Source organism: Calidris pugnax, unplaced genomic scaffold (genome assembly GCF_001431845.1).
Source record: "Calidris pugnax isolate Ruff unplaced genomic scaffold, ASM143184v1 scaffold69, whole genome shotgun sequence".
Taxonomy (NCBI): domain Eukaryota; kingdom Metazoa; phylum Chordata; class Aves; order Charadriiformes; family Scolopacidae; genus Calidris; species Calidris pugnax.
In genome coordinates this window covers 750,773-768,548 of record NW_015090859.1, presented here as the reverse complement: position 1 = coordinate 768,548, position 17,776 = coordinate 750,773, and the positions used below count along the sequence as shown (strand labels likewise).

Here is a 17,776-nt window from a genome sequence, read left to right as displayed (position 1 = left end):
AATACTTTAATATTTTAATGGGGGAAAATATTATCATTTATTTTCCAAACCACTGCATCTGCAACGGGCAAAAATCCCTAAAAACAATTATTCAGCTTTTATTTTTTCAGATTTTTTCATTCCTACCCCTTTAGACTTGCATTTCTAAAACACTATTAGCTGTTTGGAACAAGTGTTTCCAGTTGATACCTCTATTTTTCTGCCTCTTTGTAATCAACACACGTGAGCAAAAGGAAGCCTTCAGCCTCATGTCCCACTATGGCTGCATACCACAGCTGATGCAGGTACCACAGATCCAAGAGTTCCCAGTTCAGAAGACCCTCACAACTGCAACTCATACTGCTCCATTATATCAAGACAGGTCTCAACACACCACATTAACCTTGGAATTCACTCTTCAAAATAGGTTGTTGTAACGCAGTTTATAAACATGAAAGCTTGACTAAGTTCAGTGCTTTGGTAGCCCTAGTGTGAACAAGTGATTAATCAAACTTGATCACAGTAAGAGATTGAACCACAGGTGTAAAAATGACAATAAATATCCATACAGGTGATTTTCTCTCCATTTGAACTGATCTGCTCCCAGAACATATTTAGAATATTTATGCAGCTTTATATCTTTAACACTACTAAGTGGAAAGGTCTTAGAAGAGTTAATTAAATTCTGATCTTTTGTGTTAGTGATGAACAAACACCCCTTCCCCTTCTACACAGATATCAGTTTGACTTCCAAATTGATTTGAATTTTTAAAGGACTGTCAGATGACACAGTCACATGACATGTGAAACTGATCTCCTTAGGCAAAGCTGTCAGAAGCCTGACACAAGCCTGATTGTGATTTCAAGGTTTTTTAAGGTTCCTTAACAGGGATGAGCCAAAGTTAGCATTCAAAAAAAAAAAAAAGAAAAGAAAATGAACGACCAAGCATAGCGTACAACCTTCTGCTAAATCCTATTTCTCATCCCTCTTGCTTCTCAGACTATTCAGACCTTGGGAAACTGTTGGGAAAGAAACGTCTCGCATCAAAGCACCAAAAGATGTCAGCAAGGTGGCAATAGATGATAAAAGGGAAAAGGTTTTGTTTTGCTGCTTAGGACAAGCGATATGGAGCCTCAAGCCTAGCGAATAGGAAGCCCAGTACTAAAATAATAATAAAAATGGAGATGGCTGAGCTGGTTCTACTCCCTCAGGTAACATGAGTGAACATGTAACTACAATATACAAACCAAAAATGCTTACTATGAACGCATGTAAGGAAATCTGGACTCCTTGTATACGGTGACCCATATTTCTGAATACAAGCTGAAGAACAGAAAATGAAATTGTCATTATTATAATGATGACATGGCAGCTGTTCAAAGCATGTAAATGATACCTATCCTGCTGGTACATTAAGCAAGTATTTAGAGGGTGGATGCAAAATTTATGCAATATTATAATCTCCCAGATGCCTTCAAATTCTTCAGTTCATTAAAATTTTTTAGCTCTGATGTACACTAGAGTTATATGGCTATCTGAAGAGGATGATCACTTAACCAGATGCTACTATGATTCTAAAAGCATGTTAGTAGCTACTGAAATTTAACCTACTAAATCTCTTTAAAAAAAATCTTAAAAGCACATGGAATTTTCTCAAACTGTTGGCATCTGCAATCTTAAGTACTACATATTAAACACAAATAGAGAACAATATGATGCCATGGCTACTATACAGTCAATAGGATAAGCCAGTGGTTCAATCAGTAAAGACACTTTTTTTTTTTTTAATAAGGAGACTAGTTAATAGCTAAGTTAATTAAAAAGGGGAAAGGGTAGAAGACTTCAAATTATTTACTAATGATGCAAGCTACAGATATAAATGCAACATCAATATTTTAACATGCAGAAAACACATAAAGGATGTCTGTATGCAAATCTATACACAAGTAAAAGACATGCCTTAAAATCACATAAGGAATGTACAGTCTATCTTAAAATTTAAAAATGCATGTTTACTGCAATCAGACTTTCATCACTTTCCTCAGCAGAGACTTCAGCTGTGACAAGCTCCAGTGTCAGGCACCACACACCAGCACTGCCACAAAGTGAAAGAAAAAGCTGCAACTCACCCAAGTATTTCGGGTAAAAATACTCCTGTAGGAGGGAAAAAAAAAAGCAAAGATTTATTGAACAGTATTTGCTTCTATTGTCAAACTGTTTAAGAGCTGCTGTTTGATGGTCTTGCATGGCAGTTGTTTAACAAGGTCCAAACACCAACATCAGTTTTAAACTGAAAGAGGGGAGATTTAGATTAGGTATTAGGAAGAAATTCTTTCCTGTGAAGGTGGTGAGACACTGGAACAGGTTGCCCAGAGAAGTTGTGGATGCCCCATCCCTGGAGGTGTTCAAGACCAGGCTGGATGGGGCTCTGAGCAACCTGGTCTGGTGGGAGGTGTCCCTGCCCATGGCAGGGGGGTTGGAACTCAATCACCTTCCAACTCTAACCATTCTATGATTCTACGATCCTCACTTCTTTTCATTCAGAGCCGGAAGCAGCACAGTATCGTATGTGCATTTTGTGTTTTGAAAAGGAAAGAAAGGTTAGCTCCAGTCTCAAGGTGTTTTTTGCTGACAGCTGACCTGGTAAGTGGCAGTGGCTGAGTGTGAAGCCACTTACCCACTACCCAAGAGGTAAAGGTGCTGATGGTGGCATGAGGTAGGGGAAGGAAGAGAAAATCTAGGGACAAAACCCCAAAGGGAAAGTATAGAAACATTTAGTCACTCAGTGCCTCCTCAGAGGCTCTCTGATGATGCAGGACACGGGCAGCATCCTAACACCATGACCACTAAAATAAAAGGATACCACCCGACAACTTACCAGCACCCATTGGCATATCACCCACTCCATCACATCAGGGAGACTGCCAACGCAAAGAAAGGAATGAGGAAAGTTTACAAGCAAGGGGTCAAGTCATTGACCTAAAAGGCATTCCCACTCTTCTCATGGTACACAACCACGTGTTACTATTCCCTACCATGTATCAACAAAGTGTAGGCACACAGCAAGAGTAGCAGTCTGCTGATGTGATGCATGTCAGAAAAATAATCAGCCTGAGGAGGCCTTGCCAGTCACATAATTGCTTGCAGCAACACAGAGAAACAGCAGGAAAATACAGATTGGCCTAAGCTGATCATTAAGCCACATTCTTTAAAAAATGCAAAAATTCATGGCCAGGAAAAAGCACTTTTTCCAACTTCACTTCATACTGGATTTCATAACGTGTAAGTCACTAGCTCAAGTGCTGTCAAAATTGTAACTGGGGTGTGCAATGAGGGAAAACTTGCGGATTGTATCAGTGCTTAATTTTTTTGTTAAAATAAATTATTTTAACAATTTATTAAAATAAACCAGCTAATTATGAAAGCGTATGCATAGTCTAATTCTCTTTCATGCAACATAAGCAGTTTTCATATAACACATCTGCAGTGAGATGGGGACAGTAAATATCCTGTATTCTACAAAATTAAAATTTGGTCCATCTTGGTGCAAGATTAGAAACTATTCTATTTTCTCCTCTTACTACGCATGTGGAATAAGCTCATGCATATACAGACATGTACATACAACAGAGACAGGCACACACCATGATTCAATTTGACTTGGACTGCCTAATACAATCAATTGGTTGACAAGGTCATATAAACTAAAAGTTTTGCATGGTTGTCATCCTGCAGAAAAATCAATCACTTCTCGCAAATATGCTCTACTTACTGAAATGCACTGTGGAAATATTCAACCTAAATCATGAAAGCGTCAATAAAGAGGAAGAAGTAGCTTAAACTTACTCTGATTTTCAATTCTGAGCTGAGGGTAATAGGCTTGGCATCTTTTGGGGTTGAGCTTTGTAATATCTTTTGGGGTTAACAAAGTAAGTGAGGAGCTCAGCAGCTCAGAACTCACTACAGTCCCTTCTCCCTCTTCTTTTTTTTTTTTTAAGGTCTAGTTTTGGAAAAAATAAGTCAAAAAATACAGTCAAAATAAAACTAAATATAAACAGTCTAAGTATTCAGATGAGTGTCCAGCTGTGCTACAACCACAAACTGAACTTCTGCCAGCACTCGAGAAAAAGATAGCAGCATGTGATGAAATATTCCAAACATCTTTTTCATTATTTCCCCTTTATTCAATATCCGCCACAAGAATGTGCAGATGTGTTTAACCACCAACAGGATAATTCAGACACTGGCAAGAACAACTTCTTCTGCACTCACAGGACAAGAAATAGCAACTTTCATATTCATGGCCACCAGCCTAGTTGCTCCAATCAGTGATGGCAAAGGCATAAAACCTCATTTTCTCCTTGACCTCTGATGAATGAGTTGCATGCTAGAAAAGTTGTCTAGGGTTTACTTTTGAATGAAAGATTAAGGCAACTAGCTATTTTCATCACACAAATAACCATCACAATGCAAACTGACTGTATATTGATTCAATGCCCGTTGAAAAGCAGAGGAGTGAAACTCCAAGGCACTGCACCACCACAAGCTTCATTTCATGAGATACACAACAGAGGTAAGTGATTTTAACAGGAGGCTATCATAGAAATGTAACTCTTCTTTACCTATATTCCTCATGTACTTACATTATACAAAACTCCTTGCTGATCAGTATCACTTCTCCAGGTCTAGAGGACCTACTGATGATACCATTTCAAAATAAAGCAACATGATTTCAGGTTCGAACATTACTCATGCTTGTATGATTAACTTTTAATTTTTCTCTGTAATCAATTTTCCTTACAACTGGCTTCTAGAAATACAATGACAATGTATTTCCATTCTGCCAAAAGATTAATCAAGAATGAAGGACAAATGATCTTCCACTTTGAGAAAAGGAACTTGCTTTAACTGAAAGTAGGAGTTCCTTTTCAGAAAAGACTGATGGGAGGTTTTTCCACTTAAACATGCAAGTTGTGGCTAAGCTACACAGAAAGATAGCCAGGCATGCATTATTTCTTGTGTGTGAGAGCTCAACTCTCCACAACACCTTTTCAGTCTTCTGTGCATCACTAAGTCTTAATGACCCAAAGATGTCAGAAAAGATCAAAACCCCAGACAAAGTAAAGTTCCTGTTAAAAATCTGAGACTCATCTTCCCTTCACCAGAAGTCTTCAATTGTATTTTCAAGATCCAACAAAAATGCCAAGGGAAGTGCTTTGAGACTTGCTAACAAGGAGTTAGCAAAGATTCTCTGTTACTACTTTGCTGATTTCTCATTCACTTTCACCATACCTTCAATTTCAGGCTCACCAAACACCTCACCATCCACAAAGCCACCTGGTATTCACAGGATCAAAATGCAGGGGATTATTTAACCATGACCACTGTGGTAGCAAAACTCATCACAGAATTATAGTAAGTGTTAAATTTTCAGCTTGGACTCCAGTAAAGGAAGTCAACATTAGAATGTTGTCAGCCTTTCCCCTTTGTATTTGCTTTCCTAATTACTGCTGAAAATAAAAGCAGGCTTTTCTAAATAAAAAGCTAGAAACAAATGCATATTGCACATAAACATCCTTTGGATAATCTGTTATACAGACACTGACTTCACCAAGCTTTCTAATCCATCTGTCTAGTAGTCATGTCCCAGAGTATGCAAAAGGAAGACAATACCTTGCAGAAATATCAATCTCCACAAGAGACCAACCTTCACAAATGTAGTTGCAACAATTCCAATCTCTGTGCCTGCTCCTACCAAGAAAATCTTAATGTATTTCCACCCCTGTTTCTTTTGACCCAACATGCTTTCTGTCTGTCTGGTTCCCACCAATCAGCCAGTACAACTGGGACACCAGAAGCTTCAATCATCAAGGGCCTGGCATCAGGACACCCACAGCCTGCAGACCTGCATGGAGCATGAGTTACACACCATGTGCCATGTGCCACCAGAAGTACAGCTCAGCAGAGATCTCAGGTAAAGAAGGAGAAATAGACTGAGAAGTGCTTCACATCTACAAGTCTCTGACCTTTCAGTGAAGTGGAAAGTATGGCATGAGGCCAGTCCCTCCAGCTCAGTTCCAGAGACCTTTCCCTTGCTGTCCAGGAGACAGAGCTGTGCTTTAACAGAAAAGATTTAAGCTCTACAGTGCCTACCTCTTCCACATGAACGCATGTGCATGCTAGGAACAAGTCTTTTGATGCATTGAACACAACCATTGGTGTCCACAACAGTAGTGCAAGACCTAAGTAGTGCAAGAATGCTTTTATTTCAGGGTACAGTAACACCAAACACTTTTTCATTGGGCTAAGAAGTTCTTCTCCCACCTACATCCAGAGCTTATTCCTACCCTATAACACAGCCACTATAACACTCACTGTGGATTATCTAACAAGAAAAGAGAGCGTAAATTTTAGTGTCCTCAAAAAACCCAACCCAAACAACCTCCTGAAAACCCCCTCCAGGTTGTTCTTTTTTATATTTGTTTTTTCTTCCAAATGTTAATGGTTGCAGTGAAATAGTTAAGAACAGTTTCTGTGGAGTCGTCCCTGCAATACCCTGCATTGAAACAACTAAGGAGAAGGTAAGAATTCATAGCAGGGTTGTGGAGTCAAAGGGGAGAAGTACCTACGTCAGCTTCCCTGCCAAAGGAAACTTACAATGTGAGCAGGGTCACCATCTATTTTCAACTCTATGGCCAAACTGTCCCTTAATGGTAAAATCCAGAAGTTAGTGAAATTACACTGGGTATGCATCAGTCCCGCTGCATTTTTAGAGAAGATGGAAGAACACCAAATCAGAACAGGCGTTAACGTGAGTCACTGTATAAAAATAGCCCTCGTGAAATCATAACAATGACCCTGTCTACACCAGGAAAATGTTCTCACTGTTGCTTGAAGTTAATTTGCAACACTGGAAACCTCAGCCAAAAGGGCCTGCCAAGTGCTTCTGTTTGTTTTGCTTGAGTACTAGGTCAGGTAAAACTGATCAGCACTGAGTCTAACCAAAATCAGGTTTGAGCTGTAGTGGCAGCAGGTAAATGTAGTTTACCTGACAGGTTTAGTAGTTTATCCTCTTTACAGAAAGACAGTTCGTGGTCCTGTGCAACTGGCCATCGGTGGCCATGCTTGAGCAGGGGCTTGAGCAGGGAGGTTGGACCAGATGACCTTCAGAGATGCCTGCCAACCTCAGCCACCCTGTCATACTGCGATTCTGCAACTGCAGCACTGCTAACACTGGAGGATCTCACAGACTTGTGTTAGCAATGGTAATTTCTAAAACACACTTTCTTAGTTACCTAGTTACCTCTGAGAGAACAGCAACAACTCCCACGTTATGCCCTTTTCTCATTTCCATATAATGACTCTCCCTTTTCCTCTTCCCTTCAAGACTGAATGTTTGTCTTGGGCATGGCGTGACCTCCTCGTTTATAAATGTACTTCATGTTTCCACACTGCAGGCCTGCCCTATGGCCATTCCCAACCACAACTGGATATAACTTAAGTGTTCGACAGTTGTTTAACAGTTATGACCTGGGAATGCAAATGTCATTAATGCTCAAGAGCTCTCTGCATTTTTTAAAACTCGGCCCCAGGCTTTTGAGGCATAGCAAATCTCATGCTGAATGATTAGGCCTTCATCCCATACAATGTAATTAAACAGTCCTGCAATTCAGACTTTTAAACATGTAGAACCTATAGTTATAGAAGTTAGGCTCAAATCAATGGCATGTTGCTTGTGCAAGCTTTACTTTTCACTCTGAGGAACCTCACACTCAGCCAGGTTAGTTTGCTTCCTATTTTGCTTTGGGGAGATCTGCATTCTTCATGCAATGAGCAAAGAGAAGTTCTCTCTAGAATTTGGCAAGTGAGATTTTAAAGAGGCAAGCAGGCCATGTTACAGTCCAGAAGTAGTCTCCAAGTCTAATCTGCTTTCACCAAAGTTACAGCTGCTTAGGGTAGCTTTTTGATTTTGTGTCTATTTGCAAAGTGTTCATTTCACACCATCCCAGCTATTCTCATGCATGACGACTGTGACTGCCCCTTCCACTAAGTTGTTGATCTTTCCAAACAAGAAGTATTCACAACCACCCTCTGCAGCATCCCCCTTTTCATAGAGACCAGCCATCTCTGCAGAATCCAGAAGGCTGGAAACAAAAAACATCCACTGTCATAGCTTCCCTTACCCTCTTCTGAGGGGGAGGGCTATTTCCCAACAGCTTACTGAGGTGCCATTTCAGCAAAAGATGTTGCTGTGCAGTGAGGAAAAACCCACCAATTATTAGAATGCACAATTACAGGAAAATAAAAGTAATGAAAGGAAAGTAAAGAAGAAAAAAAGTTCCTGAATGTCACAACCAAGCAAAACACAGATACTTTACATTTGTGAAGATGTAAGGGGGACAGAGAAATGATTTCTGCATATGACCTGAGGTAGGGGTTGATTGGACAGTAACGGTGTGAAATGGATGTAACTGGTGCCACAGGCCAAATATTCTAACAAAAATAATTTGTAGAGTGATTCCAATTAATTGTTTGCGTGTGCTTTTAAGTTATTCTTGACACAACCCAATCAGAAATGCCTTGAGTCTTCCTCCACTGCTTCAGGATTGAAAGGCTACTTTCCCTCCAGCTGTATTAGCGTGCAGTTGGAAAAGAGTCCACTGCTTCAGGATTGAAAGGCTACTTTCACTCCAGCTGTACTAGTGTGCAGAAGATCCCAATTTGACAGCAGATCTTCACTCAGTGTTGCTTGTTTGAATCCTTACTTGTTGCAATAGTTACAATATTTGTACATGTGGTTAAACTCACACTCACTGAGAGTCTTCAGTCAAATTTAGCAAGGCAGGATCTGAAAAAACACCTAGTGTAAGTAAAAGGCTGTCTCCCTTTTATAGGGTATCTCCGACGTCCTGTATCGTGTCCTTACTCTTCAATTATTTAAGCCATATTTAAAATAGGACAGATTATATATCGCAACCAACATGATTTAAATGTGTGTGATCTCTCTTACAGGCTTTGTAATATTTTATCCACTGAAATGATGTAATACTGTATGTTTCCCCTTCCTGTAATCTTATGATACTGTTTCTTAGGGTTTTGCTTACCTGCAGAGGTTGCAACTCACAGAAACAGCCACTTTAAGGCATCGCTGGATTTGGCCTGAGAGGGAACCGGCAAGTGAGGAAGTGACATCTGAGACAACGCTTGGCCTTTGTGAGAAAATCTGTTCTCATACTTCCCTGCTCATTATTTTAATAACTAAGTAACTTTTGCTTTTTTGTTCCTGTCCTAAACGTTTTCTGGATTTGAACTAGGACTCCCTGTTCCAGGAGTTGGCCAAGTGTGGTAGCTCTCCAGATGCACGTGATTTTGTTCAGTGCAACCATGACCCGTTCTCCTTTTACCTCTTCATTTATGCACCCTTCTGTCCTGGCAGGTGTGCAGAGTGAAGACAACACCAACGCTTGCCCCCCTCCCTGGGTATCCTCCTTACTTTCCAGCTTTGCTCTTCCTCTGGGTCCCACTGCTGATGATCAAAGAAACAGGAAGAAAACAATAAATAAGGAAACTTCCCCACAGACACGTGCATGTGTGGAGAGGCTCTGGAACAGCAGGTCATAACAAAACGGTGGTAAAGGTACAGATACGGAAGGGAGACCGGCTGAAACACCTCAGTTAGATTCTCCAAGGCTTGGTTATTCATTCACTTCTACAACAGCCTGAGCTGACCCTTTCTGCTTCTCCCCTGGCACCTGGCCTTCCCATCCTAAATCTACGCTGTCTTTTGCAATGTGTTGGTGTAACCCTTTGTGAGGGTGCATTGTGACCTGGACCAGGGAACTGATCCAGCTGCAAAATGATCATTTTTTCTTTCTAGACCACTTTGCTTTAGGTCAGTTCTTTAAATCAGTCCAAGCAGTTGCACCAATTGCTGTGCAGGCAGTGTGAACAGAATAGGCAAGGGGGTTGCTTACTCCAGCTAGATCAGCTGAGCTGCCACGTGTGAAACCAAAGCCTGAAAAGATTATCGTGTGAGTGGATGAGGAGTAAACTGGCAGAATCCCTTTCCCTGCTTTCCACTGGTTCTATTTTCATATCACTGTGGTTTTAGTGATGCAGCACTTGCTGAATTACTTAACTGGGACTGCAATAAGAGATAATGAGTATTTTTTTGCTTCTTTAGCAACTGCTCTGCCCCAAAGTTTTCCCCTCTTCGTACCCCAGCTCTGTGTCTCACAGTCTTCAGAGCCGTGGAGCTGTCTGCAGCTCCTTTGCTATGTCCATTCTCAGTTTCTTCTAAATCAGATGCTGATTTTGTTTTTGTTCTTCATACTCACTGGAAAGTAATTGCTTGTAATTCATTAAGCTCACTTAGAGTTTGGAGCACACATGAACTACAACTGCCAATTTATACAGATTCAATGTTTCTCTTACCTGCTTCTCCTGCAGCTGTACTAACAAACTCTGTATTAATTCCCAGTAGGCTGCTCCTCCTTTAATTCAGAAAGAAAATTAAGTGACCCCTTAGTCACAAAACAATTTTCTTCATTTTGAATTGGCTTTTTCTCCATTCTCAAATATTTATTAAAACCTATTGTATTCCTCTAAAAAAACTGACTTAATAACTTTATCTGCTTTTTCCATTATCTTCCTTCTTGACCTAAACCTTCAATTTACCATTCTTAGCGTCTTTTTCCATCCTAACTTCAGACAGCCCCCCTCCCCCCAGTGTAATATTCACCACTTTTGTTTCCTCTTGTTCCTTCCCTCCCACTGCACAGCAGGTTTGGCGTGTAGTACTTTTGTGATGTGGTGTTTCAGTATTTCCAGGTTTGCTCTGAACTTTTGGGCTAAACTCACACGAGTGGAAACAGATAAAGATCAGGTCGGCATGAGTCCAGCAGAGTTGATGGAGCTGTGTCTGCTTCCACCAACAGCAAACTTTGCTCACCCTTCTCAACAACTTTTGATAAAGCAGCATCTAGCTAATAAAACCTCTAAGGCAGACAGGAGTATTTTTGGCACCTTCCTGCTACTGAACTCCACCACCACAAAAAAATGCTGTCTGTACCACCAAGATAGATGCATACTGCTCCACAGTCCCAATCTGCTTGCCTTCCAGATCAGTTAGTCCCACTGGAGTTTGGTACGACTCTCCCATTCTGTGTTTTCTTTATGAGAAACTACAGGGAGAAGGATGAAAGGGAAGGGAGACCAACTGGTGCTCACCCCAATCTCATCCATGCAGAAAGCTGGGATACCAGTGTGGCATATATCTGGGCACTCAGACTTTTCTACTTGGTTCTTTTCTCCTTCAAGCTATTCCTGGACAAAAGCCTACATCTCCTCTTATTGCCTTTCTCAGAATCTATTAAGTAAGTACCACTGTTCCTGGGAATCCATCCTTCCAAATACTAAGTCCAAGGAGGTTAAATCATCAGCACAGAGCTCTCTGGTAACTCTTTCCCTCTCTCAGATAAACTCTGCACCAACAAGAAGAGATACAAAAAATTATACCAGCCATTCCTCCACACTCTGCCAAAATGCCATAACAAATATTAAGAAGAGTTTTCACAGCAAGTAAATCGGTATTTTTGCCTGGATCTAGAAAGGAATATTCTATAGAAGGATAATGACATGACTATTCAAAGATGGTATCAGTATTTTTCATGTCTAGACTACACAACATTCACTAAATTACTCAAAGAAATTTTATACTGCTTAACTCTCCCACTAGCTCCTCTCCTCCCCCTACATGCCTTCATACTTTTCTGATTAGTATTTGCAAATATGTATCTACCTTGCTATTCTTAGAAATAAGACCTAAATATTGTCTGCCAACCGCCCCTCCTAACAGATCAGCATAAAGTCAGGATGATTCTAGTCCACGCAAGCAGCTAATCTGTGTTATCATGACCATGTCACATAATGGAACAAATAAAGAAATAAAACCAATGACCCAGTAACACTATGAAACACAACCAAACTGACCATTACCCCACCCTATATATTGCTTCGTCTGCATTTCAGCTTCTCAATAAACCCAGCCTAGCAGAAAGTATGCTGACATTGCTGGATGTTTTGCTAGGATGAGAAATTTTCAAGACACAACTGCAAAAAGCCGCAAAAAACCTGGTCTAGTCTCATGGCTGCCCTTGCCATGAGTGGGAGATGGGACTAGATGGGTGGACTAGGGACCTCCTGAGTCCCTTTCAGGCTGAGTTACTCTGTGATCCTCTGCCAGTGTTTTGTGTATCATCTGACAAGCCATAGATCTTAATAGGAGTTTGGATGCAAGTCCCTCAAAAAGCAAGAGAACTTTTCATGTGGATGCCTATGAATCAGATGTTAATTCTGCACACATGTGAAAACCAGCTGGCTTTCCATGGTGCTCTATTGAGGGACAATTCCATAAACAGTAAACACAGGTGGCCAAGCTGACCTATGTCAGTGCTTCTGGTGGGCCTAGCAGCCTTCAAAGTATTTAGCACGGCAATTTCAGTGCTGACCTGTAGGAAGACCAGCAATTCTTCAAGAGTGACAACAGTAAGCAAGATGTGCAGTGACAGATGCTGTACTGAGAAACTATAGTACCAAATGATAAGAGGCTGCATTCAAACACCTTCCCTGTGCTGAGCCTCTCAAAACAGAGAAAAGCCTTGCACAAGGACACGTTTTTGCTGAATTCATTCTTTAGTGAAATCCAAGGTTTCCAAGATCAACAGCAACTACACTCCCTTCTGCCCTGTGTTTTACATGCTTGGATGACCACATTTTTAGAACAGGTCAACCAAATTCCTGAGCAGTTTATCAGTTGGTTAACAAGCTGTAATACCTTGACTGCATACCAAAGTCAAATATTTCTGCTTTTTATAAGGCTCGTCAACATTTTAAATAAGATAACATTCTTATCTCTATATCCAAGATATTTTGCAACTTCATCCTATCTATCACACCTAGCCTATCTTTTTAATAGATCGCATTTAGAAACAGTCCTCATACCTCCCATGAACATGTTTTCCATCCTTATTTTTTCCTCCCAATATTATCTTTTCATTTTTCCGTTTGGTACCTCTAGCATAAATGAATTATAAAACAGGAACCACCCCAAAATTCTGCAATAATATCTAATGATAATATAATTAGCTTCATAAAAAAAGGATAGGCTGCAGGACTCATTAACCTAGGCTTACACTTGTTTTTACCATGTATAGTCACACAAATGGCACAGACTGAGCTTTGTTCTGCCTCCAAAAAAAAAATCTAAAAATGTTTCAATTGATCTTCCTTCCTCCAGTCTGGGCAAGCTGATATTTATATTTTCCGTAACATGAAAGACAAAAGCTGCACTGGCCTGCAAATGAATGGCTATTTAGCCCCGCCTAATACACTATTCTTAGCAGCTGATGTAAGCAATCACACATGTGGTAACACCCGCATCCAGGTTTCAGAGAATGTGTATCTTCTGCTGATGGCTTGCAGATGTTCCTTTGGAAAGCTCATCACTGAAGCCATGGAAGGCAAGGAAAAAGGGTGCCCTGGGATAGGTAAATGGCATCTCATTTCTATTTGTTGGTGTACTGGTGTACATGGCTTCAGTAAGTATCTTTCCATAAAACGTTATTCTAGGCTAGATGTTATAATTGGCTGGGTCAAAGTGGGGTTTAACCCAGGAAGCATCATGCAAGCTACGCTACAGCCCTGCTTCGTCTTACCTCAACTTCTGGTGCTGTCTGACTGAACTGGTTAATACGATCTCATATCACACCTTTAAGTCACAGGTCTGGAAATTAGGTCTTGAAATTCTCTTCACGCAACCATAGGAGAGCTAAAAATGGCAAAGTTTGTAAGGAAGACTCATGCATTTCATTGTCCTTTGATGGGAAGGACAGGGAAGAGAGACAACACGTTTGTGCTCACATCACAAGCCTTTCTTGAGGTCGAACAGAAGCAGCGAGCTACTAACTAATCTTAAACTAACCCTCAGCTGTCAAAGCTGCAAGAATCATAGAATCATAGAATGGTCCAGGCCGGAAGGGACCTCCAAAGGTCATCTAGTCCCACCTCCCCGCAGTCAGCAGGGACACCCCCAACTAGACCAGGTTGCCCAGGGCCTCGTCGAGCCTCTCCTTGAATATCTCCAGGGAAGGGGCCTCAACCACCTCCCTGGGCAACCTGTTCCAGTGCTCCACCACCCTCACAGTGAAGAACCCCCTTCTAATCTCCAATCTAAATCTGTTCCCCTCCAGCTTGAAGCCGTTTCCCCTCGTCCTGTCACCGCAGGCCTTTCTAAACAGGTTCTCCCCAGCCTTCCTGTAGGCTCCCTTCAGGTACTGGCAGGCTGCTATTAGGTCTCCCCGGAGCCTCCTCTTCTCCAGGCTGAACAACCCCAGCTCCCTCAGCCTGTCCTCGTAGCAGAGGTGCTCCATCCCCCTGATCATCCTTGGGGCCCTCCTCTGGACCCTCTCCATCAGGTCCATGTCCTTCTTATATTGAGGGCTCCAGACCTGTACACAATACTCCAGGTAACCAAGACCATCGTTCCCATGGGACAGTAAACAGCCAAATGCCTACCTTCATGCTCATCTGGTGCTTTAAAGCATAAAATCTGGGAGATGAAACAGCACAGGTGAGCAGCGCACCGATGTGTTCCCAAAGGCTTGCCTGCTACAAGGCTGGTCACAGGGCTCAGCGCAGGCTGTTTCTTTCTGTTAGGACCCAAGTAGTTCACCTCTGTGACCAGATTCAGCAGGCAGAGACAAAAATGCCAGCCTTCTTCAACTGAAAGGGCTCACCAGCTGTCAACAGCAATCTGTATGTTTCCCCAGTCAATGAAAAGTCCTCATGTTACCATCACGGTCCAGCTGCAGCCTGACAATATGCTGAAGCGTGGCTGCAATTACTGTAATTCTCCAAACTGCTAGGTGCCATTTATCAGCAGTTCTTACCTTTCCTGAGTCAAGCCTGTCTCAGCTAGTGTCCTTCTCCTGTCACTCCCCAGGAACAGGGCGTACGAGGCAGCATCAGTGAAATGACAGCATGACCACTTCCTAGCATTTAAGAAACCCTTCCACTGCCTCAGATGCGTATCGATACTCTGTCCATCAAACCCACAGATTCTGCCGGAGGAGCAGTCACCTGTGCCATACGAAGCACTGAAGGCTTCTGATGTGTAAAGTAATGACAGCCCGTACGCATGACCTCTGCCACCATGCATTAGGAAACTGCTACTGAACAGCAGCTGCTGCCTTCGTGTCACACGCTGATTGCAAAATGGATAGGAAGGGCCATAAATCCCCCTGACAGGCGGTGGCACGTTCACTTCCCAGTCAAACTGAAGCAGAGTAACAGCAAGGAGCAGGGTATGGATGGGGCTTTGAGCAACCTGCTGTGGTGGGAGGTGTTCCTGACCATGGCAGGGGGCTTGGAACTCCATGATCTTTGAGGTCTCTTCCAACTCTGACCGTTCTATGATTCTATGATATGCTGCATGTAAAAAGCAAGTTCATAGCTCTTGGGAGGTTTGTGAGTTTGTGTCTCAGAAAAGGCAGGTCACTGCAGACCTAAAAGTGCTATAAAATACAGTACTTTGGTGTAGAAGCGCATGTAAAACAAGCAAGGGGGACAGACACTAGAAGCTCATCTAGCCTTAATGATCTTTCTTTGGAGGTTTTCAGAATTAGAGAAAGACCTAGCAGCAGTAACGAAGGACGTGCACCAAAAAAATCAAAATCATTTGCAATAACAGAAAGTTTGTTTTCTCCTGCAAAACATGCTTGAATGGCATGACTGGATTTCAGAGAATTTATATTACACAGGAAAATATTTTTAACCAAAATGATTTTACTATTCTCATTAAAGTAGGAGGACTGTATATTTTTTCCAATATACAAAATAAGCACCAAAGATTGTTAAAAACTCCTGACACATTTACACATTCTACCACCCTCTAAACTGATCTATCAATACATTGCCTTGGGCTACTTTCTTGGCCAGAAGCCAGTTAGCAAAACCGGTGACCTCAGATCACCTTTTTGCCAGAATGCTACAAAATCGCATTTGGGATATTTTTTCCTCCATTCCCTGCTATGTGGTGGATATTTATACTGAGCTTAAAGTTATGTTATTGAACATGAATATGGGAATAGTTGTGCCAGCCATTCTCACCACATTATCTATACTCTGTATTAGCTCAGAAGCAAACACTGCTGCGTGCAGATGTGACTACACCTATACATGTAAGAGGTGTCCTGTTAAACACCGCATGGGCAAGTGCTCCATATTAAGCTCTGAATTAAAGATTGTCAATAAGAAAAGCCAGCATCACAATGTTTTTGCCATACTTACTACTGCCTTGTGACAACCCAGCACGGAGCCTGCTAACGAAGCACACATGTCAAGGCTTGTCCCACTGAAGCATAAAACATCTCCTCAGATGGGTCCCTCCCTTGCCTGTGGTGTGTGTGTGTCTCTGTGTGCACACATACACACTCTCTCTCTCTCTCTCTGTCCTATCTTCTCCCTAGAGCATCATACCATTAACAGGAACACGCTGTGCAGTATCAAGCTTCAGTTGGACACCACGAAAATCCACTTCCCACTGCTAAATCACTGCCAGATAATCTCTGCAATGGGAACAGCCTATCCAAAACAGCGTGGAGAGGAGGTGTAAAGTAACTGGAAGAGTAAGCCAAGCTTAGTAAAGCAACACAACTGCATCCACATGCTGGCCAAAGTGAGAAGAAGACTGGAGTGAGAGTCAGCCTTGAGAAGACTGGAAAAGTCAGCTCCACGTGTGGTGTGTGGGCTGTAACTGTGTGAATCCACGCTTAGTGTTAGAAGTGCAGCAGTACCACGTTCCCATCCGCATGCTCTCGGACTGTCGTAGTGACAGGTACTGAACCTACTGATTCCAAAATGCTGACCAAGCCGAACACGGCCCAAAAGGATTAAAGTGCGTTTGTGACATACTTCTGCCACGAACCCCCTATTCAGACATACGGCACGGCATTAAGGGATTACAAATCCAGCTGGGATGGGAAACTGAAGGAAGGAGGGGTGGTGAGGTGTCCAGACAAAGAAGCCGTAGCATTATGTCGCACTGGTCTTGCTTCATGGCTTGCAGCCACTCACCCAGACCATCCTCACCCAGACCCTCCTCACCCAGACCATCCTCACCCAGCCCGTCCTCACCCAGACCCTCCTCACCCAGACCCTCCTCACCCAGCCCATCCTCACGGTGACATTGGTAACTGGCCAGCACTGACACAGCCCTTGTGCAGGCTGAGTGCTGGTTACCCTGTGTGGCTCCCAGTCATTCAACCTCATGGTTCTGGTTCCTCCTCCTCCTCCTCCTCCTCCCAGCGGCTTCCCCAGCTGTGCAGGCAGCTGGAACCCAGCTGCGGATGGATGGAGGGAGGGGGGGGAGAGCAGAACCGGACAACCCACCCAAGCCTTCTGCGCCCTTACCGTCTCGGGGTCGTTCTCAAAGACCTCCCGGGCCTCCTCCTTGCTGCAGTGCTCCTCCACGCACTCCCTCTCCAGGTGCCCTTGCTTGGTCTCCTCGAAGATCTGGTAGGCTCGCCGCTGCCTCTGCCGCAGGAACTGGGAAGCCTCCGAGGCGCGCAGCAGCACGGCTGGGCCACCGGTCGCCGGGTGGGCGAGGGTCGGGGGGGTGGCGAGGAGGGGGAGGAGGAGAGGAGCAGGAGGAAGGGGAGGCAGCGGTGAACAGCTCATTCCTCCTGCCCGCTCCCTACTCCCAACCCCGCACATCAAACCGCCCGGCCGGGACGCGGG

At 42.9% G+C, this 17,776-nt stretch overlaps 1 protein-coding gene across 1 annotated transcript in view; it reads right to left on the bottom strand.

Annotated features, from left to right (window-relative positions):
* The window catches only part of GAS6 (growth arrest specific 6), a 40,670-nt gene extending 22,954 nt beyond the window's left edge, over positions 1-17,716 (bottom strand). Inside the window, exons 1-3 of the mRNA XM_014944080.1 lie at positions 17,450-17,716; positions 2,110-2,134; positions 1,241-1,303 (exon numbers count right to left, since the gene is read on the bottom strand). Of these exons, the coding sequence (XP_014799566.1) occupies positions 1,241-1,303; positions 2,110-2,134; positions 17,450-17,716 (355 nt within the window). The remainder of the gene's footprint in view (positions 1-1,240; positions 1,304-2,109; positions 2,135-17,449) is intronic.
* Positions 17,717-17,776: the final 60 nt, after the last annotated feature.